The sequence below is a fragment of the Artemia franciscana genome, chromosome 4 (genome assembly GCF_032884065.1).
Source record: "Artemia franciscana chromosome 4, ASM3288406v1, whole genome shotgun sequence".
Classification (NCBI taxonomy): Eukaryota; Metazoa; Arthropoda; class Branchiopoda; order Anostraca; family Artemiidae; genus Artemia; species Artemia franciscana.
The window spans coordinates 9,073,405-9,100,892 of NC_088866.1; the positions used below are offsets into that span (position 1 = coordinate 9,073,405).

Below are 27,488 nucleotides of genomic sequence, written 5' to 3' on the forward strand. Positions count from 1 at the left end.
AGTAAACTAAATACTCAAAATCCCTGGGAAGTTCTCCTCAACTGAAAATCAGTACTAATGAAATAAAGCAGTCCAGCAATTCAAGGTAGGAAATGAACTGGAGGGTGTACTTTGTCTAAATAGCCCGTAGACCTCTTTCCAGGGTAGCACTGTGCACAGTTCTTTTTTAAAGCACTTCAGGATCACTTCAGAATAGTCACAATCAAAGATCTTCAGGTACAAATATTAGTTACCAACAAATCGAAACATTTTTGGGTGCAAAACTTAAAAAGGGTAAAAGAAGAAACTAAGTCAGCCTTTGAAAGCAGAAAAAAGCCTTAGAAAGTAGAGAAAGCTGAAAGTTGATACAGCCATTTAAAGTGAGCGCCTAAGCCACTAGTCTCTTGAATCATCCCTTTCCGTCATCAAGTGAGCCTATAATCAATTTTATCATCACACGACTTTTTATCGTTTTTTTTGCATTTATCCACAACTTTTTTTTTGTGAACCCAACTTTTAACACGAATCCCAATTCGTCATTTGACATTTTTGCAACGAGTGATTTTTTGTCAGCAACAACAGGCATATTTTTTTTTGTCTCGTAATTATAATGTAATTTATCTTTTTAAACTATGTTTGCTCATTAACAATAAGTGCAAATTCACAAAGTATTGCTTGTGATAGTCGTTTTCGAAGCAAAAACTTGTCTTATCTAAACACTAAGAGGCAGTAAAAAACGGAGCAATAAAACAGTAAAACAATACAGTAAAGACAACTCTGCTCAAATTCAAAATCAATGGAAGTGTTAAAAAAAAAAAAAAAAAAAAAAAAAAAAAAAAAAAAAAAAAAAAGTTTGGAGAGGAGCTACACTGAAGTATGTACCTTTTCCAAATGCGACCTTCAAACATTGATAAGTTCTCTTTCCAGCAGGGCCAAATATAGAGCTTTGACGCTTCTAGGCCCAGCTGTTTTTGCTACTATTTTTGGCGAGATTTTCGGAGAAATCCACAAAAATTCAGGGACAGTGTAAACGCTGAACAGGGTGCAACTGATGAGCCAAAAGCAATGAGAGAAAGAGGTGATAACGAACTCACAGCTAACATTCGTGAGAGACATCTGACAGTTTATAAGTGCCCACGGAATTCCTGTGTTGTTTTAAAATTAGTTTTCTGCTAATAGGCAGCACGGCGTACCAGCCATTTGACGGTAAACCACATCAGTCCAGTTTTTATTAAGATAAAATCACTCTGTGATAATTTTTTGCACCCCCTGGCAATGTGCACCCCTTGATCCAGGCCTACTGGTAAATTTGGGCCTGCTTTCCCGTGTCCTATCGTTGGTGACATTTTTTGTAAAGGCCCGGAAACAAAGATCTTTAAGTACAAACGCTAGTGGTTAATAAATAAATATATTTTTGGTGCAAAACTTTAAAAGGGTACAAGAAAAAGAGCAGAAAAAATGAATTGGTCTTCCAATGTGGAAAGAAAGAAAAGAAAACATAAGTGATGGATCTTCTATTTAAGTTTGAACTTTGTTTTGAGGTTTGCTGTCATTTCTTAAAATGACGAAACTTATCTCATTAAATACTTTATTAATTAAGTATTTTATACCCTGTTTATTTTTTCCACAATTTCCAGTGATGAAGCGTCAGTCTGACAATTATGAACTTGAAAGTCCTGATAAACTAAGAAATCTAGAAAGCGCCTGCTATAAAAACAATGATTATTTGTGGAATTTTGTATGATATAGCATTAAATATTTAATTTTCATTTTTGGTAATCATAGTTTGTGAAGTGGCTGCCATACTTAGGAGATTATGTGGGAAATAAAAGAAACAATAGAAAGATTTGAAATTGAAGTAGGGATAGGAACAAAGTTCCCTTCCCCGTACTTGACTGGTATTACATGGTATCTTTTCAATAGGCACCAACAACGTTTGCAGTTTCATACGTTCCTGAAAAGGATAGCTTTACCAATAAATTTCTTTTCTAAGAAAAAAGCATAAAAAAGAATATCTCTGATACATCATTTCCAGTCACATCGGCTGTGATAATTAAGTCAGACATGTGCGATTTTGGCCGAAAATGAATTATGTAAGCGTTATCGGTAAACTAAGCACGAGGAGTCAAATGGTGTAGTCATAATTATCCTACCTTGTAGCGTTACGAAGAATAAAAGAGATATAAGCCTCTTTCTTTTTTTCAGCTCTGTTTTGTAAATTTATTTATGATTTAACAGTTTTTCTTATGTTTGCATGATGTTGTTTATTATTTTTATTCCCTTTGAACCTAGTAGTTTATTATTGTCTTTGTTCTTGCAGTTCTTTTCTCTATTGTTGCCTATATATCTTACCTTTCAATCCACCCTCTCTTACTTCAGCCTGCTTGTATGGATATTGTGTTCATTTGTAAAGTTAATGTATACATTTGTCATGTGTAGTATATATGAGTGATTTCTCCTTTCTTTTGAATTCTTCTATTCTTAATTCAGTTATATTTGATCAACCAAGTAGTGCTGGTAGACAAGAGGCACACACTTTTGACCCTCTCCTTGAATCTATGGTTAGTTCTAGCTGCAATTATCACACCACCATTGATTATTGTGATAACATTTTGCCCTCACTCTCTTCAAATAGTTGCTTTAATGTATTTTGTTTGAATGTGCGTGGAATAAGAGAAAAGTGGGACAGTCTTAAATCGTATTTGTGGTCTAATAATTCTTGCCCTTTTGATGTCATAGGCTTGACAGAAACATGGTTATCTGATAGTGATAATTTTACAGCTTATGATATGGATGGTTATATTGCTATTCACGTCCCTAGGATGGTAACAAAGTGTTCTGGGGGTATTTCTTTGTTTATAAAATCTTATATTGAATTTTGTAGAAGATCTGACCTTGAATCCTTGTTTACATCAGTGGTGTCTAATAGTAGGACAGTTTATTCTCTTGTCATTGATCTGAAAAGCCAGTTTGCATGTGATACTGTTTGTTTGTTTTATAAGCCCCCTCCTTTTCCAACACATCTGTTCTGTGATTTGCTTGATCAGCTTTCCGGTGTGGGGACTTTCTCTAAAAAACGAATTTGTGTTTTGGGAGACTTTAATTGCAATATCTTAAATGTTGGATCAAATGATGAATGTGACCATCTTTTTGATGTATTTTCTTCTTCAGGGCTACTTCCTTCGATTTTTTTTCCTTCTCGTGTTGACCCTTCAAGAAATTCTGCTACTTTAATAGATAATATTTTCACTTCTCATTCTCCTAATTTGAAGTTCTCTTCTGGTCTTGTTTTCACTGATCTTTCTGATCACTTTCCTATTTATCTATCACTATCTGTTCCTAAAACTGAGATTACTGTGGATGAGAAAGGTATGTCTTCTTTTAGAACTTTTACAGATAAAGGAATTTCTAATTTAATGCAAGGTCTTCAGAGTAATAATTGGTCTAGTGTTCTTGAAGCTAATGATGCTGATTGTGCAACTAGATTATTTTTGTGTCGTATGGGAACTCTATTGGATAAGCATTTTCCTCTTAGAAATAAGCCAAGGAATTTTACACCCAAATGGCCATGGATGTCTAGAGGTCTGATCAATGCAACCCATATGAAGGCGTCTTTATTCAAGGCTGCATGTAAAAGTAAGACACAGGATGATCTTTTGAAGTATAAACATTACAAAAATGTGCTCACTTCTTCAGTTCGCTTAGCAAAAAAGCTGTATTTTTCGCGTCGAATTAATGAATGCAAGGGGAATTTGCGCAAGGTTTGGAATGTTATTAATGAAGCTCTCTCTCGCAAGAAACTCAAACATTCCTCTCCATGTTTTTATAGAAATGCTGATGGTTCTGTTGTGGACAAAAGATCCTCAGCGAGTGCCTTCAATTCGTATTTCACCACCCTTCCTTCAATTCTAATTCCACCCCCGAGTAGAGTAAGTTGTTTTCCCTTGGCAGAGAAGTCTTTTTTCCTTTCCCCATGTAGTACTACTGAGATTTCTAGTATTATTTCCCAACTTCCTAGCAGTCGTTCAGTTGATAGTTTTGGTTTGAATAATAATGTCCTTAAAAAAATTAGTCAGTTTGTTTCTCATCCGATTTCACACATAACTAACCTCTCTCTTTCTTCTGGTATTTTCCCTCATTCATTTAAAGTTGCTACTGTTCTACCTTTGCACAAAAAAGGTGATTCGTCTCTAATTTCAAATTACAGACCTATTTCCTGTCTCTTCTTCCCGTCATTTCAAAGGTTGTTGAAAAAGTAGTGTATCGTCGACTCTCTTAATTTGTTTTTAGTACTAATTCGACTGATGGAAATTCTCTCATCACTAACCATTAGTATGGTTTTCGTCCCTCATTCTCTACCTTACATGCACTTACTGATGCTACAGAGTTTGTGCGTGTTAATCTGGACAAGGGCTTGTGTGTTTTGGGTCTATTTCTTGACTTTTCAAAGGCCTTTGATATGGTTGACCACAATGTTCTTCTGTCTAAACTATCCTTATTTGGTGTGCATGGAGTCCCACTAGATTGGTTTAGGTCCTACCTCTCAGATAGATCTCAGTATGTTTTGGTTAACCGTACTTCTTCCACTACTTTGCCTGTATTGAAAGGTGTCCCACAAGGCTCTGTGCTTGGACCACTTTTGTTTCTAATCTACATTAATGATCTTGTTGAAGGTCTTCATTCCCATGTTCACCCTGTTCTTTTTGCTGATGACAGTAATTTTTTCATTGCTTCGGTGGACCTGCCATCTGCCACTTCTATAGCTCAAGGTCTTCTTGATAAAGTAAAGGATTGGTGCTGGTCAAATGTTATGGCTCTTAACAGCCGAAAGAGTGCCATTGTCAACTTTAGGACCCCTTACCGCATGAGAGACGTACAGGAGCCAATCACCCTGACTTTCGGGAATGATATTATACCACAAGCTACTATGGTGAAACTTCTTGGTGTGTATCTTGACTGTTTTCTTTCTTTTAAACCGCATGTAACTCACACCCGTTCCTTAATCCTCCGCCAGTCTTCAATGTTGCACCGGATTAATTCATTTCTTCCTCCTGATATTATGGTTTCTCTTTATCATGCTTTTATTAATCCTTACCTTTCTTATTACTGCTCTGTCTGAGGCAATACTAATAAATCTCTTCTCTGCTCACTTCAAAGAGCCCAAAATAGGGCAGTGAAGGCTACTTTTCTTCTCCCTCGGCTTTACCCTTCCTCTGATCTTTATAATGATACTGGAATAGCTCCGCTGGATCATATTATAGGTAAAAGTACTCTTTATTTAGCGCATTCTGCTTTTCTAGGTACTCTTCCACCGACCCTTCAGCAGTTTTTCTCAAGGACAGGCTTAGGTAGGTACTTTTCTTCTTTGCGTAATTCTTCTCGATGATTTATTTTACCAAAACAATCCTCTATAGCAGCTCAGAGGTCTCCTGTATATCAGTCAATTCTATTATGGAACTCCATCCCTTTGGATGTCCCTCTTTTTCTTTCTGCAACGGCATTATTTTGTCGGGTCTTTCCAGTTAAATAATTTTTGTCTCTCTTTTAATTCTATCCCAATTTGTATGTCACTTCTCTTCTTTAAATTTTTTTTTTGTATATATTTTATAAGTGTTTTATTTTTGTTCTCTGTGGCCCATTACAAGCATAGCTTCTTGGGCCTATTAACTGATTTACTTTTGTAATAGTTTTCTTCAGTATTAATAAATTGATTGATTGATTGATTAGTGGCATAAGTCACATCGGCTGTGATAATTAAAAGTCAGACATGTGCGATTTCGGCCGAAAATGAATTATGTAAGCGTTATCGGTAAACTAAGCACGAGGAATCAAATGGTGTAGTCATAATTATCCTACCTTGTAGCGTTACGAAGAAAAAAAAAGATATAAGCCTCTAGGTGGCATAAGTCTCTTTTATCAGGTCTTGTTGCAATTCAGAATGACAAAAGATGATTATCGTATGAAGCTTCACAAGGGGACCTGGCATTCGTCTCCTTGTGAAGGAGACGAAACCTCCTTTTTTGTCAAGGAAAAAGGAGACATATGTCATTAAATGGAATAAATTTGAGTTCGCTCGGAATACTTGAATTTAGTGTTTACTACTGGAAAGAGCATAAAAAGTTGGTTTGGAATATGTTCCCTTTTATCTCCATTAGCCTCATCGTTCAGAGCGACCAAAGCCGACAAACTTTTTTCCGTTTTTTGGCTCTCCTGAAAAGTTACAAAAATAGCATATGTCACACTTAATTATCACAGTCGATGTGCACGAAATGGGGGGATCCACCGGCCTATCCCCCTAAAAAATTTCTCCTCTATTTTAAAATCTCTAGCTGTAATTTTTTTCCTGCAAGCGTTCCTGATTAGATAACATTTAATATTCAACATTGTTTAGAAAATAAAGCCCACAACTATTGACAAAACTAGGATACTGCTCTCTGAATACCTTATTTTTATAGTTTCCTTAAAAACTGATGCGGTTCCTTTTTAATACGTCTTTCCTTTTTAAGAGTCTTTTCTAGTCTAAATATTCTAAAAACACTATTTTATATTATTCTACATGGCATAAATATACAGCTACCATTCTACTTGCATAAAATATACACATTATTACTACTTTTTGCAAGGAAAAATCTGTTCGCTGTAGCCTTGAAGGATGCCAGATGACTTGAAATTCGTATCGCAGTTGGAATTATATCCCACACAGAGAGGGCGAAATTTCTAATTACAAAAGAAGCATTAGTCGTATTTCTGAAAGTACCAGATTCAGTGATCCTTGTGTATCATGACTATGGAGATAACTATTAATGGAGAAAATTCCAAAAGAAAAGGAGATCAAACCAAGTAGTTGCAGGCATCAAGCCATGGCTAATTTTAGAAAAAGCCAAAACAGATAGTCCAGGTGAGTGAGAGCCCTGCGAGTGAGTTTTTGCTTCTTTTTTTTTGTGAGCCAAACCCACGTTAACCGTTTCTATTTTAGATTTTGAAGAAGTGAATTTTAATTAAAATTCAAGTTGTTGCTGGCATCGAACCATGGCTAATTGTAGAAAAAGCCAAAACAGATAGTCCGAGTGAGTGAGAGGCCAAATTTGGCATAAGCTCTTTTTAGGAGTGAATAAAAATGATGTCATTTCATTTGTTGATAGATAAGTCTATCTATCATCCGTCCATACATCATTCCTAGGGCAGGGCAGAACTAAGGATTCCTAGGACATTATAATGGTTGACTTGATAATCTCTAAAGAAGATGATTCTTAATGTAACATTAATTAATATTGTGCAATGAATATTTTATGTGACAAAAATTTTAGAGCTTTATTTTCAATTTACTGAATTTTTCATGACAAGATTATAACATATTTACCCATATAGAGCAACCACAGAAAATGTATAGAGGTAAAATACAGCAAATAAAGCAATCAAAGAATTTTCTTCAAAACTACGTTTTTAACTTGGTGAAGCACGCTCAGAGATCTTGACAATTTTGAAGCCATAACATCAGTGTTGTCTTATGATAGATTTCCGTTGATCATAAAACCCTAGTACTTTGTTAAATTCACTCTTTTTATTTGATTTCCATTTACTGTTAGTTTTTACGAGTTAGTTTCAATGCTAGATGTCCAAGAAAATGAATGTAATCAGTTTTGATATAATGTAAAACGTCAAAAGTATGAAATCTGCCCACTCAATAAACTTGACCAATACCTTTCTCATTTTTTCAAAAAGTATATTAACGATGGGGCAGCTATAAGGATATTAATCTTTTTGAAGACTGAGACTTTATTTTGAAAGTAGGTGTAATTGATACCCCCCCCCGATTTTGCTCACAGTCCATTTCTATAGCCCAAAAAAAGAGAGGGTCACTGAATAGCACAGTCCCAAAATCTGTCACTGTTTGTACGAAAGATAGAATAAGGTCCAGGTCTATAAGCTGATCTCTTAATTCAACCTTCATTGAATGGTAGAAAATAGTTTCAGGGAGTTGTACAATGAAACCAGGTCTTAATGTGAGCAGTTCAGTCCCTAGTTCACATTTAATCTAACTCTTTATTTTCCTTGCTTTTTTCCCTCACTGCAGTAGGCTATTGTAATTTCTAATTGCTACAACTTCATATTACCTTGTATTAAGTATAAGCAGTAATCATTTTACTTGCAAACCAGAAAAATTTACATTCTTTAGAAGGCTACAAAACCTCTATGAGTGGGATACATAACCAATTTGAAACAACTATTAGAGCAAAATATAACAGCACAACAGCACTCAGAGCACAACAGTACTTACCCTCTCGGTCCCAGCAGTTTGGGCAGTTATCACAGATGGATTGGAAGCAGTGCCAGATACAGGAGAGTTGGACTCTGCCCCAGGTCCTAACTCCTGCACGGACTGTAATTGGCCATCACCTTCAGATCCTAGCAAGAAAATAATATGGAATCTTCAAATTATGAAACAATTCATACTTTTTTACATTCTGATGATTTTCACATAAAAATTAAGATGTTGTAAAGTAAAAATACATAGTTATTACAAGATAATACAATATTCTGGTTTTATTAAATCTGCAATATACCATTCAGATTAAGAAAGAAAAGAAGATAGAGGCGAATTCAAGGTTATAAAATTTCATAGCTTTAAAAACGACTGATTAAAATAATCTCAGAGAACACTAATAAAGCTAAATAATTTAGACCAAGAAAGATTACTTATGCTACAAAAGCAATAGATACAATATAATTAGTTGGGCTTTCTGGAATGTCCCATTTGAAGTTTGACAATGCTAGAAAAAGAGTGCACTTGTAAGAGAATGACTATACTTATCTATTTTAATAAAACTGCTATGTCAAGTAAAAGCATGTCATTATAATAGGCTATAACATAGATAGTTGTTTTAATGATTCTTATCAATTGTTCAGAATTGTTTTAGTCGACCCTGTTTAAGTTCAGCATTTATCCCATCAGGTTACACAGAAGATTGGCAGCTTTGACTGCATGGCTGAAGTGTGGTGTGTGCTATCTGGTATTACACTCTTGCTCTTTTTAGCAGGGTTACCCTTAATGCATTATCATAAGGCTTGCTGATTATTCTTCATATTACCAAGGCAACAGCTGCATCTTGAGGTTTCAGGTATTGTTGAGCTAATGATCCAACAATGTCACTGGGCTAACGCAAATGATGGAAAAGGCACTTGTAAACACAGCTTGCTCTAGCCATATAAAGGAGTAAATACCAAAGAAAACGTACTCAAAAATAGCTTGTTTGGCACTAAGATTTTGTAACTTTTGTTCTTAGGTATGCCATCAAAATAGTCCATTGATTCCTTTAAATGAAGATTCCTGAGTTGTATATAACTTATCCGTAGAAAGAGGTAACTTTGAACAATATCTATAAAATATGAGTATAACTCTCTTTCCAACAACAGTGGATCTGATCAATTGGATTTGTTATTAGATCATTGACAGATGCCATCTGAATCAGCTAGTAATCCTTGCAACCAGGATCAGAAAAAAATATTAGCTTGTTATTTGTAAGAGAACTGGAGTATAAAATGGTAAAAAGTGCTAAAAGTAAGCTACCTTTTATACTTGGACAAAATAAAACAAGGAGTTTTAGATACATATTCTTCAATAGATGAGGAGCCAAATGGTTAGGTTTTCAGGTGAAGTCATTTCCTAATTCCATACACTCAAGATGGCAGCAGTGTTGAATGTTTTCTGCCAGTATTTTGTTTCTATAGAGTAACTTTGAATGCTCGTCCCCAAAGTTACCCTTGTCTTTCTACAGTCTTGATTTCAATGTTCTGTACTGGTCAATTTTTAAACTTTGCATTGAATTGATGCTTCCTCTTTTGTTCAGACCTTTAAGAAACCACTGACAAATCTGTCAATCTAAGGAACATGCAAATAAAGCTTATCTGCTCTGCTAAGTTTTTAATACTGTATACATTTTAGACCTTTTTATAAGTCCTTCAGACCTACTTCAGTTGCCTCTTCAGATGGAAGTCAGCACGGAATCAAGAGGTATAAAAAAAAGTTGGATAAAAGGGGGGAAATGAAAAAAAAACACAATTTTTTTTATTGTGAGGAATACATGCTGGTCTTACAGAGAAGAAGAAAACAAGAGGAAAAAATAAATGCTGATATTTTTAAAAGTTTGTATATAAGAAAGTAGAACTTTAAAAGTAATAAATCTGAAAAATATTTTGAAGTAATTTTTGGGGGATGATTGTTTTTCTAATTTCAAAATGTAAGACTTTTATTATTTTTATTGGGGCACAAAATTGATGCAACCCCATATAGAGTAGCAACCACTTGACATTATTGTTTCTACTCAGGATAAAATACTTGAGGATTACACAGAAAGACAACCAAAAAAACAAACATAATGAGAAAAGGTGAATTCCCCTAGCTTCTGAAGGTGATCTTGGGAGTTCTAACATCAACTAGAAAAAAAATTTCAAGAATGACTTTGCCAAGTCTTTATTGTCCTCCAGGGCGACCCACTTCCAGGCCAGCAAACTCCAGAAAATGTTGTAGGATGTCCTGCAAGCCCAAAGATTTGACATTTATGTGAGGAATGTCACTTGCAAACGACTGTGCGTTCCACTGGTGAAAAGTTTTAAGCATGCAGAAGATTCAGGTGTAAAGCCAAACACAGCTGATGTATAAATATATGAGAGTGAGTCTGAAATAGAAGTCGATGAGTCAGCAAGCACAGGCCCTTCTACACTGTCAAGCAGGGCAGCAACCAAATCAGCTTCAAATTACCCACCAACCTGAATGGATAGAGGTTAGTTCATTGCAAACATCTTCATGGGTCATATTTGCCAGTTTTTTTGAAGTGTTGGAGGCATATACTCCTTCTTTTGCTGGCTTGCTGAATGTAATATGCCTTTAAAAAAACAATCATGGGTCTTTCTATGTTCCTAGGATGAAAGACTAAGAGACCATCTAGCTTGACCAGGTAGAGGGAGACCACCCAGCCCCCAAACTTAAAACGGCATAAAATTTGTGTTCAATCATGACTTTAGTGATCTGATGCTGCATTAGCTAGACTTTTCTTTACCTTTCTATTTTAAAAATAATATTGTATTTCTCCCATTATCCAAGTTTTTTTCAACTGGTAGTTATATGCCATAAAATATCTAACTCCTCCATTTTCTTGTTGAAAGTTATCTGTGTAAGTTTTTCAGTTTTAAAAGTTGAACACTCTCAGAGGTAACTTTGAATACCATTTTAGGATCAGTAAAACTCTCACATCATGAAGACCAGCAGTTTGGTACAGTTGTCATTTGATACAGAATGACATATTCCCTGAACACCAAAAATGATTTCAAGTAAAAACTAGTTTAAAGAACAATACTTCAAACAGACCTTGATTTTTAGTTCAACTAAACTAAATGAAAGCCCTTGGATAGCTGAGGCACATCAGGCACGCATAACTTGCCTGGCTCCATCCAATGAATCATCATTAAAGGATGAGAGCCTGCAATTTAGATTTTAGTGTTGGGCTAAAAACTCATATATTTTTTACTTATTATGCAATTATGTTTTTATTTTCTGCTGGTTAAAACACTGGTAAATGAGAAATAATTAAAGGATGAGAGTCAGCAATTCATATTTTAGTGTTAGGCAAAAAACTCATATATTTTTCACTTATTATGCAATTATTTTCTGCTGGTAAAAACACTGGTAAATGAGGAATGATTAAAGGATGAGAGTCTGCAATTCATATTTTAGTGTTAGGCAAAAAACTCATATATTTTTCACTTATTATGCAATTATGTTTTTATTTTCTGCTGGTAAAAACACTGGTAAATGAGGAATGATTAAAGGATGAGAGTCTAAAATTCAGATTTTAGTGTTAGGCAAAAAACTCATATATTTTTCACTTATTATGCAATTATGTTTTTATTTTCTGCTGGTAAAAACACTGGTAAATGAGGAATGATTAAAGGATGAGAGTCTAAAATTCAGATTTTAGTGTTTGGCTAGTAGCTTAGATATTTTAAAATTATAATAGAACTAGGTCTTGATTTGCTGCTGGTGGAAAATGGTAACATTACTAAAAATTTTATAACAGAACAAATAGTTCATTATTTTAAGTCCTTTTATGTTCATTTTATTTTTCAAGTGTGCTGGTAGTTAGCAGATATACTGACTGGTCAACATGAAATAGAAGTAAGTTCTTGTCCACTGTTCATTAACAGTTTATATCAGACTGTTTATATTATAAACAATATTATTTTCAAACAGTGGAATGACAAGTAGTAGAATCTAAAAGAAGGCTTATCCTACTTCACAGGCATTTCAATGCTATCTTCATGACAACATGGGCACTCATGTAGTCCAGTTTAGTGGGTCTGGCAACTCTGGCAACTCAACAATGGCAACTCTGCATTGTTAAATAGAAAAAATTGGCAGTAATCTATGTGACCAGGTTGTCTACAATCAGATAAAAGTAATAGCATGTAAAAAAGCAAATTATTGAACTTTGTTGTGCCAAAAAAAAGTTTGTATAACAAATATTTTTTGAAACAGATTTTTTTTAATGTAACAAATTTATGTTCAGGTCAATAGCATCTAGCTCAATTGGAGGCTCAAATAGGGACTACGGACAGGCTGGTGTCAATATATACTAAATGAGAATAAATACTAATGATAATAAGTGCATAAGGCCCAACATTGAAGAAGGGGTCAAAATAAAGAAGCACATTCCTAGCCAGAATTCTATTTGGCAGGAGAAATTTTACAGGCTAGGCCCACTTTCAGCCACTTTAAACCCAACCACATACATGGAAATTTGTTTGTAAAAATAAACCAATCAACTTTGATATGTTGTTGTATTAATTATAAGTAGCCTACATATTGAGCATATTACATTGAGTAGGAAATAAAATATCACCAAAACTCAAATATAAGCAATATTTGATTAAATCTGATTTTAATAGCATAAGTAAAAAAACTTACTCTTGGATCTGAGTTGATGGTCAGACTGACTTAGCAACACCACACTAGATGAAGCTGGGCTATCAACATATGAGGTACTACACTCCAGAAGAGTAGAGGATTTTGATTCCTGAGGTAACATCTTCACCTTCTCATTATTCTAAAAGCACAACCAATCATTAGGATTAACAAATAACAAAATATATAAAAAAAATATATATATTCTTTTCTTTGATTTGCCTAGAAGTGTCTGTTATTATTTTTATTTAATCAGCATAATTAATGCTGTAATAAAAAATTAAACACAAATGTTACAATTTCAAGTAGACATTTTCAATCCTGATTAGAACCTTATTTCTCAAATCATTATAAATACATGGCCAATCCTTGTCATTTGGATATGGATATCAAGAGATCTTTTAGGGCCTCAGTTCATTACCTTTACAGGTACTACAGCATTAAATGTTAGGTAAATCAATATATTATAATCAGTCCTATTATAGATGTTCTTTAAAATTCAATGCTTATTATAATTGAGAAATGTTTAGTATAGGATGATCAAATATTTTTTAACCTACAAAGGAGTTCATGGAGAAGGGAACAAATTAGACAGCAGCCAGAAGGGAAGAAAAACAGAAAATGCAAATGAAGTAACAGTAAGTATTATACTCTAAAAAAAATCCCTTAAGACTTGAAAAGCAACACCAAAAAAAACTGTTTGGATTAACCTAGTTTGTGATGGACTTTCCAAATGAGACATAATACAATGACCAAATTTAAAGCCCCTGAGGTGACTTTGCAGCAACTAGAATACCCAACTGACAAAAGTCACCAAGGACATGAGGAGAGACATTTCTGAACATATTTCAACCATAGATTGGCTTAAGGGTTAGGATTCTAAGGTTTATCCCCAATAAGATTAGCTATTATATAGACACAAATACAGAGAGCTCTCTCAAGTGCAGATTCTCATAAATTATCAAGATTTTTAATTCTCTCCATGTTTTTGGCCATAATCACCCTTTTTTTTTTTTTTTTTGATCCTTCACAAAACATATTTTTGCATACACACCTGTACTATATGCAATAAAAGGAGCTTTAACATCTATTTTAAGAAAAAAAAAGGAAGAACAATCTTAGTAGAAAAAGTTAACTGTTATTCTATTTTTGATAATAGTTTAAAATATGAATTTTCCAAGCAAAACAAGTTGTGGTTTCAAAGGATAAATCATTTATAAATGGTAACAGAAATGATTAGTTCAGCATTGCACTTTAAACAATAGAGACAATCCTAATTATTATTTTTTTTATCAGGTCCTACCAAAATATGTAAATTTGTAAAACTGATAATCCTAGGATAATCTCAAATTTCTTTAACTCTGAGCCACATTAGGAATTGCATAGTATATTTTTTTTTTTTAAGTTGAGATGATGCAGAATTTCTATATGTTAAAATTAGTGATGGGAATACAAATTAGAATTGGAAAAATCAGTGATTTGCAAAGAATCAGAAATAACAATAAATTCAAACATTTTTTTTCTGATTCTGAAAGTTTCTACTTCTTGATAAGGTCCATGAACTTCAAGGGCAGGTTCTTTCACCCCTTTATTGAACTGGCTGAAGAGTACTTGGTTATTATTCAGAGCACATTCAAGTTCTTGATCAGAATATAAGATCTAAGAAAACTGATTTCATAGCCATATATACAAGTGACAGGTAGCAGAATGCATTGCACTTATATTTGCACATTAGGGGGGGGGGGGGGGGGTAATTGTGTTTTGACAGCATAAAGTAAGAAAACAATTCTTATATCATAATATGCAGAATAATTGCAGCTAACACATTTTGCATGCAGACCCACCATACTTTACCCCCACCCCTAATGTGCAAATATATAGTCCAAATTATATAAGTTCAATACATTCTGTCACTCAGCACTTGTCTTTCTGGCTATGAAACTAGTTTTCTGAGATCTTACATTCAGATCAAGACCTTTGCATATTCTGAATAATTAACAAGTACAATCTAAAGTACTGGGACATGATTATGAATGAATAAACTAGGCAATCCTAGTACCACTTCAGCTACAATGTCAAGCTTTATTTTCAAAATAAAAGAACTACACCTTTGACTACTGAAACATTGTAGACATTTAGTTCCTCCTTTAAAATCTTGTAAGTCATATCTATGTCCTGATTATAAATTTTTATTGAAAATGCCAATGCAAAGTGCCATATGGTACTTTTTTGTGCCATTTTTGGTGAACTTGAAAGACTAGGTAGCCAAAAAAAGGCACTATTATAACCAGTATAGTCAACAACCCTTTGATCAAGGTTTACAACTCCTCCTCCTATCCCCCTTAATAGCTAAAAACTAAAAAAAAAATTCTGAAAAAAGCTGTCTAATAAAAAAATTAAAACCTGATTTTGAAATAAAACTCAAATTCATGTTTATCTTAAAAGTAAAATTGAATAAAAAAAGAAATATTATACCTATATACTTAGCATATATGTATCTCAGCAATGCCACTATAAGATTTATATGGCATCAAAAATTGAACTTTTTATGTCATTTTTGGGTTAAATAGTCTTGAAAGCATAAACAGTGTAACACTGAAATTTTCATGGTTAATAATTAATAACTAAATGCTTAAAATCACCCTCTTAGTTTCAACAAGTGGAAATTAAAAAACAAGTCTTGGAAAAAACTGCCAAGTGAAAATCCTCTCTAAAAATACCCTTCCCGGTCTCTTTGCACAGCCCTTGCATTCCCACGAGTAGACATAGAAGCCACTTCTTCAGCCAAAGAATCATCAATATGTGGAACCAGCTCTCTGAAGAAACAGTTTCTGCTACTTCAATTGACATGTTCAAGTCCCACCTTGATAGGGAATGGCTCTGCCAAGAGTTCCTTTACAATTGGGAAGCTGCAGAGTCCTCAGCCACAATCTACACCAAACGAATTCTTTTTTTTCTCATGGAGCATCACAAGGATGGATAATCCTTATATTGCTCCAAGCTGCAATTTAAGGTAAATTTAAGGTGAAAAAATATTTTCACTTAAATTCAAACCCTATTCAGCAATGACAAAAACTGTTCATGTTTATCCTAATTTCTCTGCAGTCTTTGCTATAGACACTTGTGGGGGTAGATGAAGTTGTATGGATTCTTATTAATTGCTATTGTTGGTTGATTACACATGAATGAATATCAATCAATAAAAGTAAATGACAAAACACATTTTTAGGAATTCTAAAGAGCTCAAAACCCTAACATGTCTATTTATTTATTCTCTCCGCTACTAATAGGGTGTTACCAAATACATAACCAACCAAAGTTTCACTCCTCCACCCTGGCAAGATACACATAAATTTGTCACTTATTTTGATGTCACATGTAGAATCATCCAGTAGGGGCAGATTAGGCTTCAAAGAGATTGGTCATTCAGCCAATTCATCTTCTAGTAATAGTGATTTCTGTAAGAAAACTACTGATTCCTGAACCTTATCTCACAGAAGGAACATTTAACATAAATACCTTAGTTCAGAACATGATAAGCTGAAATATATAAGTTTAGATCTATTGTTGACATGACAGCTAGTTGTGCAACTCAAACAAAAATTGATCTGTTACTATGTTTTTGGTGCAGCAATATACCTTACAATTAGGACTGTGCTAAAGTGAAGTAATTTCATCTATTTGGTATTAGTGACCACCAGTAGGTATGATCTAACTCCCAGTTGTGTTCAGCATCAATTTGGTCAGATATTGCAGGTTGGATAACACAAGCAGCATTTAAAAAAATCTATTTTTTCAATCAATTGTTTATTACTAATTCTAGGACACAAAGGCTGGGTAGAACTATTTGTGTCTTAAAATGTTGGCTTTCTATTCCCTGTTGAGTCTCCTTTTGAAAACTTTAATGCTCCAGGTATTGATTGGTTATCACATAGCAAAACATGCTTTGATACAACTTTTGAGCAAAGGTTAGTTCAAACACTGGATGATAGCTTCCTTCATCAACATGTTACTGAGCCTACCAGGTTCCAGACTGGATCAAATCCATCTATTTTAGACCTTGTAATACCTATGCACTCTCTGACCTAGATAGACTTGAATTTTTACCCCCTATAGGCAAAAGCAATCACATAATATTGTCTTCAACACTTCAATTTTTTACTGGAATCATGGAAAAAGTAATTGTTTATTGGGTCCAAAATTATACATATAAAAAAAAAATAACCTGTGGCATATAGAGCAACACAGTTTTAGGAAGATCAGTAATACTCAGCTAATGGAAGTAACTGATGGTTTTCAAATGATGGCTGACTTAGGTCAAAAGTTTAATTGTGTTTATGTTGATTTCTGTAAGGCATATGACAAGGTATCAAAACCAAAAGTATGGGATTGGACTTAAAACTCTGGCTTGAATTGCAGATTACCTAACACATAGGTCATAAAATGTTAGGGTTGGCAAATGGAATCTCTCAGGATTGTTGCTTAGTACCAGTTCTATTTTGTATATTTATAAATAATTTGCCATAGGTAATTCAGCATTGTCAAATGAAAATACTTGCAGATGATGTAAAGCTTTACAAGGGCTTATCTTCCCCAGATGGTGTGGCTCTTCTACAGGATGATTTAAACATATTGGTTAATTGGTGTAATTTAAATTCAATGACTATTAATAAGGGAAAATGTCATGTGGTGAATTATCTAGTGAATGCAGCAGTGTGCCAGTATCTTACTGGTGAAGTTGTAATATGTTCTGTTGATTACATTAAAGACCTTGGTATTCTTTTTGACAATCAATTGAGGTTTGATAAACAAGTATTAGCTGTATCATGTAAAGCCAATTATAGTTTGCTTTGTATCAAAAGAAGGTTTAACCTGCAAAGCTTTAATAAGCTGTATAAGATAATGACACAAACAATAGTTGAATACTAAGCATGTGTGATGTCCAACAAGAAAATCTGATTTATAGCTTATTAAAAAGGTACAAAAATGGGCATCAAAATGTGTTCCTTATTTGAATTTCTGGCCTTATGAGCAGACTAAGATGTCTGTGTCAATGTCAGATTAATCTGTGCAATTCAGGAATTATTAATATAATAATGATTTCTATCAGTTTAGCCATTATTCACCAACATAAGAGAATTCATTAAAATTGTATCAGAAAAGGGTTGAAGAAAGTTTGGACAGAGTCCTTCAAAACTGGTCCATTAGATCATATTGCTCAAAGAAATAGTATAGCTGATTTTAAAACAGCTTTGGTTGGAACCTTGTTTTGTGAAAGGCAGTATATAGGCTAGAACCATAATATTTATGGCATTTGTATGATTTGTTTTACTCAGTACCACTAAAAAGAATTTAATGAATTTGTCTCTTTTGGCATTCTGGTGTATTTGCTTATTTTTTGCAATTTGTTTAGCCTAAGGAGTATATTAGTTAGCTGTGGTACCAATCAATAGCTAGCGGCTCAGTTTCTGTATATTGTTGCTTATTGTTCATTTGTAATAAGACAATCCTATGACTTGCTCTATTTTTGTTTAAAATAAACAAAAAACAGTGCTAATTTGAAAGAAACTAACCCAAAAATTTAGTAGCCATTTGAGTAGAGCCAAGAGCTGTAGCTAGACATTGAGGCAGGAGGGACTAGGACACACTTGTGATGGTAATAATCATTAGGCAATGTTTAGAGTGTCAAATGACAAGTAAAATGTTATGTTATCTTGCAGTTTGTAAATTAATTGAAAATTTACCATTACATTTCTTTTTGTGTTCCTGCTGAATATATTTAGGTAAGGAAACTCCATGTTTATTTTAGAAGCTAGCTACTATCTCACTTTGACAAACCTGATGTTGATGGTAAACTTTGGACCTTTCTGCACAAGGGTAGCAATTGGAATCTTTCACCTGTTATCATTGTTAAAACAACCATTTGTTCAAAAAAGGGTGGATTGCTTCATCTATCAGTGTAGGTTTATACCAAAAACACAAATCTATCTAGACCATCCTTCTTAATCAAATAGGGAATGAATCATGAATTTCAATCCTGACATTACTGGTTAAAATTACAAAGATTTTATAAATATTTTATTTGAACAGTCTAACCTAGGCTACATCATATCCAAGATTAACCAACAAACCTAAGCTGGCCTACTGTCCATGCTTATATTCAAATAAAGACTAAGGTTGGGCATTACTCTAATCTTAACCATGACCTCATATGTTAACCTATAAAGAACCAGGAACCAGATGGGCCATAAGCTATGTAAAACAAAAATTCAAGACAGGATAAACAAACATAATTCCTTAGCCTGCAAAGTGTTGCCTGAAGATATGGAAGCAAGCATTGGTTAAGTGGTAGGCTATGCTAAATAAATGTTAAGGCAAATCACTTTGGTAGGCCTAGGAAGTGACCTTGAAGGATAGCTGAAAGAAGCTAATGTAAATTAACACGAAATTCGATCTTTAGAGAGACCAATGGCACATATGACAAAATGACTGAAGTTTTATTACTTTTTCAAACCTTTAAACATCAAAAAACACGAAATAATACAATATAAGATGTCTAATTTGTAAACAAATGTTGCCAGATAAAATACAATGATAATGAAGAAAATGATTCCTCCATTCGCCATCTATTTACAATTTATTAGAGATGCTTTCTAAATGCTTCAACCATAGAGATAGAAAAACAATTGAGGCCTGATTCACACTAATTTTAGCTATCATTTCTATTGCTGACTTATTTCATCCTAAGAGCTCAGCGCAAATCTGGATTAACGGGAAAACCTAAATGTGGAATTCTTCAGAATCTGAGCTCAAAAGGCATACCGTCAATTTTTCTCTTTGTGATTTTGGTTAGTTTCCTATCTTATTGTTTGTTTTGGGGAGTCGAGGCAGGGGAATCAAATCAACTTTTTGAACTGGGAGGGGTAAAATATTTTTTACGCTGATCACTACCCCCTGAAGAGCTAGTGAATGTAAATTGCTTTTTTTATACAAAAGCTAATTCAAGAAATATATCCTATTGAACATTTTGTGTTGCTGACAATTTATTGGCTATGGTACACACCAGGAAAAACTTAATTTTAACTACGTTAAAAATGCTAAGCTATGCCCTGGACGCATATAAAATTCTTATAGAAAGGGCGGTCGTATAAACTTTAGAGAGGGGTCATTTCACTCGAAATCAGAAGTTCTAGTACCCTTTTCAAGAGTCAGTGATCGGTGGAGAGCTACCCCCCCCCACACACACACACACCCGTCGTTATCCTGAAATTAATCTAATAGAAATTTTGTGATAGCTATTTCATTCAAAAAAATCCAAAGATCATATAACAAGGCTTTTTGGGGCAAAAAAACAGAGCCTGGGAGCAAGTGTTGTAAGTTATGCCCCGGGGAATTTCAGGTTTTATGGAAGGGATGGCTGTATAAACTTTAGAGGAGTCTCATTTGGTTGAAATTTGGAAGCTCTAGTTCCTTTTCAAGAATCAAAAGTGATGGAGGGCAACCAGCCCCCCCCCAAATACCCCTCTTTTCACAAAACGCATCTGATTGAATTTGTGAAATAGTCTTTTTGGTCAAAATGATCCAGAGAACATATAACCATGCTTCCAGGGTAGACACAACTCCCCAGAGCCCTGGAGAAAGTTTTATGAGTAATGCCCAGGGGGCATATAGGGTTTTTATGGAATGGGTGGCAGTATAATCTTCGCATAGGGATTATTAGGTTTGAAATTGGAATTTATACAACCCTTTTTAAGAGCAAAAAGTAATTTGAGAACAAACCTCCCCCCTCCTTCAAGTCCATTATTTCCCCAAACACATCCAATCAAAATTTTGAGAGGCAATTTTGTTCAGTGAGGTTGAAGGGTCCAGATATTATGCCTTTGAGGTTGACAGTGCCCCCTCTCCCACTGCCCTCAGGGCAAGGGTTGAAAGCTATACCCTGGGGGCAAATAAGGTTTATAGAGAAAGGGTGGTCGTATATTCTTTGGAGCGGAGTCATTCGATTCGTAATCAGAAGTCCTAGTCCCCTTTTTAAGAGTCAAGTGATCAAAGGGTTGCTGCCCCCCTGAAACATCGTGTTTTCCCGACGTGTATCAAATGGATATTTTGTGATAACAATTTTATTCAAAATAGTTCAAAGATCATATAACAAGGGTTTTGGAGTCGATACAAACCATCAGAGCCTGGGGTGAAGGGTTGTAAGCTATACCTCCTGAGGTATTTAAAGTTTTTTATGGAAGGAATGGTTTTATAAGCTTTAGAAGTGACTCATTTGGTTGGAAAATCGGAAGTTCTAGTATGATGAATTGCAGCTATCCCCACCCAACTACCCCTCTTTTCACCAAATGCATCTTATTGAAATTATGAAATAGCAATTTTGTTCATAATAATCCAGAAGGCATATAACAATGGTCCAGTGTTGAAACAGTCCCCAAGACCCCTTGGGCAAGGGCTGTGAGTTATGACCTGGGGTCATGTAAGGTCTTTTGAAACGAGTGGTTTTACAAACTTCAGGTTGGGCCCATTTGATCTGTAATTGGATGCTGCCCCACGCCATCATTTCTCAAAACAAACATCCAAACAAAGTTTTAAGACATCTATTCTTTCAGCATTGTTGAAAGGTTCAATAATTATGTGTTCGGTGACGTCACCCACCCCCCAACATGAGACCTCAGAGAATGGGCTGTAAGTCAGGCAATTTGTTAATTGTTTAGATTTAGTACATGTTACTGATAAAAGGTATACATATCTGACTTCCAATTTCCCAAAATACGAAGGGCATTAAGATGAGTCTTTTAGGTAATGTGAAGGGGGTTGTTTGAGCTAAATCAAAACATGTAATGCGTAATTGGGCGGTCAAAAACGGCTTAACTCAGGAATGACTGATTATATTAATATGGAACTTTGAGGAAATGATAAAGGAGATGATCAATTGACCAAAAAGGCAATATTTGCACGCCACTTCTACTATAACTACGACTGTGACAGGGCAGAAACTTGTATTTCATGTCAAGAAGCTGCATATAGCCAATCTTATGTGGACTGTCTAACACTTTTGTAGGTGTTTTCAGTTTCGAACTTTAGGCGGAAAGATCTCAATGACCTTGTTTAAGACACTTCAGTATAGTTCTGTAGACAACTCTGAATGTAACCAGTTGACGTTCCTCTGGGAATACACGAAGTTTCAATTTGACTTGTCTTTTGTATGTGCAGCTTTATTAAAGTTAGCAATAGCTTCCGCAAGTACCGTCGTGCCCACTTCGTCAGACAGATAACACGCCACTCATCCTTCCACGTCTCTAGAGTTACAATACTTGAACTGGAATTGCCAGATAAAGAGTCTAGAAAAATCTTGCTGGCATTCCGATTGACAAAATTTTTCGAGGATTTTTGACGACTTCAGCATAAATAGGCTTTTCAAATATTTTCATAGGAGCAGAATGCTGTGTATAGTCTTAGAACTTTTTGTTTAGGCAAAGCTTTTAAATTTCATGTAGAATTCGTTCAACTTGCCAGTGAGTGTCAACGAACTTTGCCCCGGAACCACAGGCCCTTGATCTGGTTCAAATATGATCAATCAGGGCAGAGACACCCTTCTCGTCGAACAAATCGAATGCTCACACAATATCTATGACATTGTTGCTAACTTTCTGTCGATCAGTAAGTCGTATTGAAATTGCACGAGCCCGCAACATTTCTTAGCCTAAACAATTTCTTCCGCCTTGTAGAAACCAAAGGGCTTTCGTTATAGAGTCTGCCGCACATCTTGCTTTTTTCGCTCGCTAAATACAGTTAAATACTACAGTCAATACAAGCTTCTCGCTCGCCATTTTGGTAAGGAAGGGTTTCGGAGAGAATAAAGTCCGTGGAGTGAATCCTCAATCGCTACTGAAATACTGAGACACCAAAAAGCGAGGGAAGCATAAGTTTCTGCTACCTATTCCACGCAATTTAAAGGAGACAACCCTTCCGGCTTGTACGAAGGCACTTGCAACAGAAACCTCCCTTCCTCTGCTCGCGTATTTATAAAATTGGCACAAATGATTCAACAATATTAAATAAGTCAGGTATTACAATCATTTGCTTAATATTCCGAAACCGGCTCCTTCACTGAGATTAGATATCGGAAAGCACTACTGAACACAATTCACTAGTTGCAATTGTCTACTGAGTGCAAAAAAATTGCAAAATTGATTGCAACAAGCTTATTGACTGTGGGGAACGATTCGATTAGTCAAAGAAATTTTATAACAGTATTAGCTAATAGTTGAGGTTTGGAAGCCGGAAATATAATTGTTAGGAAAACGCGCAGACAAAATGTATGTAATACAGACATCAAACTGAAATAATTTTATGGTACTAATTAATTTGGTACTTGCGCTCGTCTATTTGTGTACGCAACTTCTGAATATATATCTTGTGAGTATTGCTACCTGATTTGCTATTGCTTTTACTGACAACTATTGTGGCCCCACCCACGAATTTTGATGAAATTTGATCATTTCACCGGATGATGCCAGGTGAAAGACTTGTCTTAAATCCCGTGTTGAATTTCATTTCACGGGCTAGAAATGCAGGTTGTTCAGCTGATAATATTGTAAAAATTGCTTGCGATTTTTTCAAAGGAGATATGTTAATTGAAGCAAAGAAGATTTTGTGGGCTGACGCCTCTATTACTAGGGTAACTGAGCGCCCCAAAGTGACTGATAATGTAAGTGATATGGTTCGAGCCTTTGATCTTTGTGATGAGAAAAAGATCAGCCTACCTCAGTATCTGATTTTCGAGCCAGATCAGGTCCCATGTGTGCCAGGGGAGACAACAGCTACGTTAACTCGAAAGGTTAATGAACTCTACATGGAATTTAAAAGCTTCGCTGAGCACCATAAAGCAAGGTCAGTCGTGCAAACTATTCCTGATATGAAACCTCCCCCACCCGCAAAACCGTCCTATTCAGTTATTGTGAAAAATCCACCAAAAAACTTGAATAATCCCGACGCTCGAAAAGATTTCCTGGATAAAGCTTGTGGGGGTGTCAGTTCAAGCATAGTTGTTTTGAGGCCTAGGAGGGATGCATGGCAAGTAGTTCTGTCGGACAAGGGTGCCGCCAATACTTTGGCAGATGCATTAAGCAAAGCAGACCAATCCATTAATGCTAAAGTGAAGAGTCCTGCCTTTTTCGGTATAGTACGCCGAGTGCCTGACGGAACATCTAAAAGTGACCTATGCGATCTCGCTAATAACTGTATAGAAGTTGTTCAGTTAGGAAGTACGAGGTCTTTTCGATTAAAGTTTGAGTCACATGACCACCTAAATTATGCCACTGAGAATCCCCTTGTTATTGGTTACGAGCGTCTACCTATAACTGAGTACAAGTTTTTGCCTACCCAGTGCTACAAATGCCAGTGCTACGGCCATACTGCAAATAACTGTAAAGCTTCCCCGAGATGCTCTAAATGCGCTGGTGACCACCAGAACTCCAAAGAAAACCCGTGTCAACTTGTCATGAAATGTGCTCTCTGTGGCTCCTCCGACCACCCCTGTTATTCGTATAAATGTCCAGAAGCACAGAAACTACTGCTTAAGAAATGAACAGTCAAACAAACACAAGTACAAGTACTTTACAAGATTTTACGTTTCTTAATAATTTTTCACTGTGCAATAATGTTGTTTTTAATTATTACGATGACCAAAATAATCTGTCCACCAACACCTTAGCTAGCCCCGATAGCCCTTTAAACCAAATTAATTGTAAATATCTCGACACTTTTGATTTGGTGAAAAATGTGAAACCTAAGCTAATGGAAGAGACCAAACTTAATGTAATTTACTTTAACATCAGAAGCATACGGGATAAGTGGGCTAATTTTAAAGATTTAATTTTAACAAATAGTTACTGCCCTTTCGACGTAATTGGAATAACGGAGACGTGGCTTTCAGAAATTGATGATACTAATGAATTTTCCCTCACTGGCTTTCAAGCTATTCATATTGAAAGAAAATTAACCAAGTCCTCTGGTGGCATTTCTCTTTACATCCGATCAAGTCTAAAATTCACCAGACTATTCGATTGTGAATTCTTGTTCTCGCAACCTATAAATAATAGATACATTTATTCAATAATCATCGACATAAGTGTAGACGAGAATTCTTTTATTTTTTCGTTATTTTATAAACCACCCTCATTTCCGACACCTTTCTTTTGTAATCAGTTTGATGATTTTTCTAGTTTTATTAATTTACCACAAAAGAAGGCAATAGTTTATGGGGACTTCAATTGTAATTTATTAAATGTTAGCAATAACAATGATAGTGATACCTTCTTTGAAACATTTACCTCAAGTGGTCTTCTTCCCACAATCCTTTTTCCTACTAGAGTTGATCCCATGAGGACTACCGCTACTTTAATTGATAACATTTTTGTATCCACTTCCCTGGGAAAACACCTGTTCTCCAAAATAATATTTTCTGACCTGTCAGATCACTTTCCAATCTATCTTTCCTTACCCTCCCTATCAGCTACTCAACCCCGTAGAACTAATACCCCTACGTCTAATAGAATATATAATACTGTGAATATGAACCGGTTCACGGATTGTTTGAAATCCTTCGACTGGTCCAAGACTTTGGATTGTCAGGATGTTAATTCAGCCACAAGTAGTTTCACACAGGGATTGAGTGATCTTATTAGTTCAACCTTTCCAGTTCGTAAATCAAACCGAAAAACTACCCATATACGCCCCTGGATGTCAAATAGCCTGATAATCCCTTCATACCGAAAAAATGACCTATATAAGTTAGCTTGCAAAACCAGTAGCGTTATTGACCTGACTAATTATAAAAAATACAAAAACATATATACCAAACTCATCCGGGAAGCAAAGAAAAATTATTATTATTCAAAAATCTCTCACTGCAAAAAATTTGGTCTACAATAAATGAAATGCTTTCAAAAAAAAGGAATTCAAGATCTGTTCCTATTAACCTTAGGGACATCAGTGGCAGATTAATTGACCCAATTTTAGTACCGGATGCTTTTAATAATTATTTCACTAATATTCCAAATGCTAACTCCTGTTCCTTCTCGCAGTCAGTACACCCTAGCAAGAATCCCAGATCCATGTTTTTCTCTCCAACTGATCGCAAAGAGGTGCTTCAAGTTATCGAATCTCTCTCTAATAGTAGTACACCTGACTTCTTTGGCATAAGTAATAAGCTTCTTAGGACCGTATCTTCCTATATTTGTGAACCCATTGTGCACATAGCAAACCTGTCTATGACCAATGGAGTCTTCCCAGAAATATTTAAATCAGCAATTGTTATCCCGATTCATAAAAAAGGCGATCCGTCTGAGATAAGCAATTATCGTCCAATCTCACTTCTCCCAGTTATATCTAAGGTGCTCGGGAGAATTATATTCCGACGTCTTTCTCCCTTTGTATTTAATACTGTATTGGGCTTATTTCTGGATTTTTCAAAGGCCTTTGACATGGTTGATCACAGTGTTTTATTAAGTAAACTCAATAACCTAGGGATTCGCGGAGTTCCTTTCTCATGGTTCGGCTCTTATCTCTCTGGTAGAGTACAGAGTGTGAGACTGGGCGGGGTGACTTCACATCCCCTACCTGTCCGGAGGGGCGTCCCACAGGGCTCTGTTCTTGGTCCAATACTTTTTCTCCTTTATATTAATGATTTGATTACGGACCTGGGCTCATCAGTGCACCCAGTACTTTTTTCTGACGATAGCAACTTTTTCATCACCGGTCCTAATTTACCATCCGTCGTCACCTCTACTCAAACCCTTCTGAATAGAGTACAGGAGTGGTGTCTCGTTAACTGCATGACCATTAACAGCAAGAAAAGTCAGGTGGTATTATTTCAAACCCCTTACAAAAAAAATGAAGTTCAGCCAGCACTTGGCCTAAAATATTCTACCAATCTCCTCCCGCAGGTCGAAGTTGCCAAGTTTCTTGGTGTCCACATAAACTCCTGCCTATCATTTGCAACACATGTGTCCTATGTTAGAGCCATAATTTTGCGACAGGTAAGTATAATTAATCGTGTGAATTATTTTCTTCCTCTCGATATCCTTGTCACCCTTTATTATTCTTTTATTTACCCATATATCTCATACTGCGGATCTGTATGGGGCAATACTTATCCTTCAGTTACCAATAAATTAAAATCTGCTCAAAACCGTGCCGTCAAAGCAGTTTTTCGGTTGCCACGACTATATCCCACCAAGGATTTGTACTCCGATTTTGGTATTATCCCTTTTGAACAAATCATCAAAAAGTTAAATCCATCCCTTGCATATTCCGCTTACCATAAAAATCTTCCTCCCCACTTATTAACTTATTTTAATAGTAATAATTCTGAAGGCCACTGTCTCCGTTCATCCAACCGTTCCTTCATTGTCCCCAGGTGTATCTCTAGTTCCGCCCAGCGATCCCCAATTTATAAATCTATAATTCAATGGAATGTAATACCCTCCAGTTTCGAGCTATCCACAAGTTTTCGGACGCTATATAACAATGTACTAAAATCTTGATA

General features: G+C 35.4%; 1 protein-coding gene across 4 annotated transcripts in view; it reads right to left on the reverse strand.

Annotated features, from left to right (window-relative positions):
• LOC136025955 (protein Gawky-like) overlaps nucleotides 1-19,530 on the reverse strand; it is an 84,984-nt gene extending 65,454 nt beyond the window's left edge. For 3 of the 4 annotated variants that reach the window (XM_065702063.1, XM_065702060.1, XM_065702064.1), the window contains exons 1-3: nucleotides 19,442-19,530; nucleotides 12,941-13,079; nucleotides 8,258-8,385 (exon numbers count right to left, since the gene is read on the reverse strand). In XM_065702063.1, the coding sequence (XP_065558135.1) occupies nucleotides 8,258-8,385; nucleotides 12,941-13,061 (249 nt within the window). In that variant the 5' untranslated portion in view covers nucleotides 13,062-13,079; nucleotides 19,442-19,530. The remainder of the gene's footprint in view (nucleotides 1-8,257; nucleotides 8,386-12,940; nucleotides 13,080-19,441) is intronic. The other variant, XM_065702061.1, reaches the window with a different exon arrangement.
• Between the last annotated feature and the right edge of the window lie 7,958 nt (nucleotides 19,531-27,488).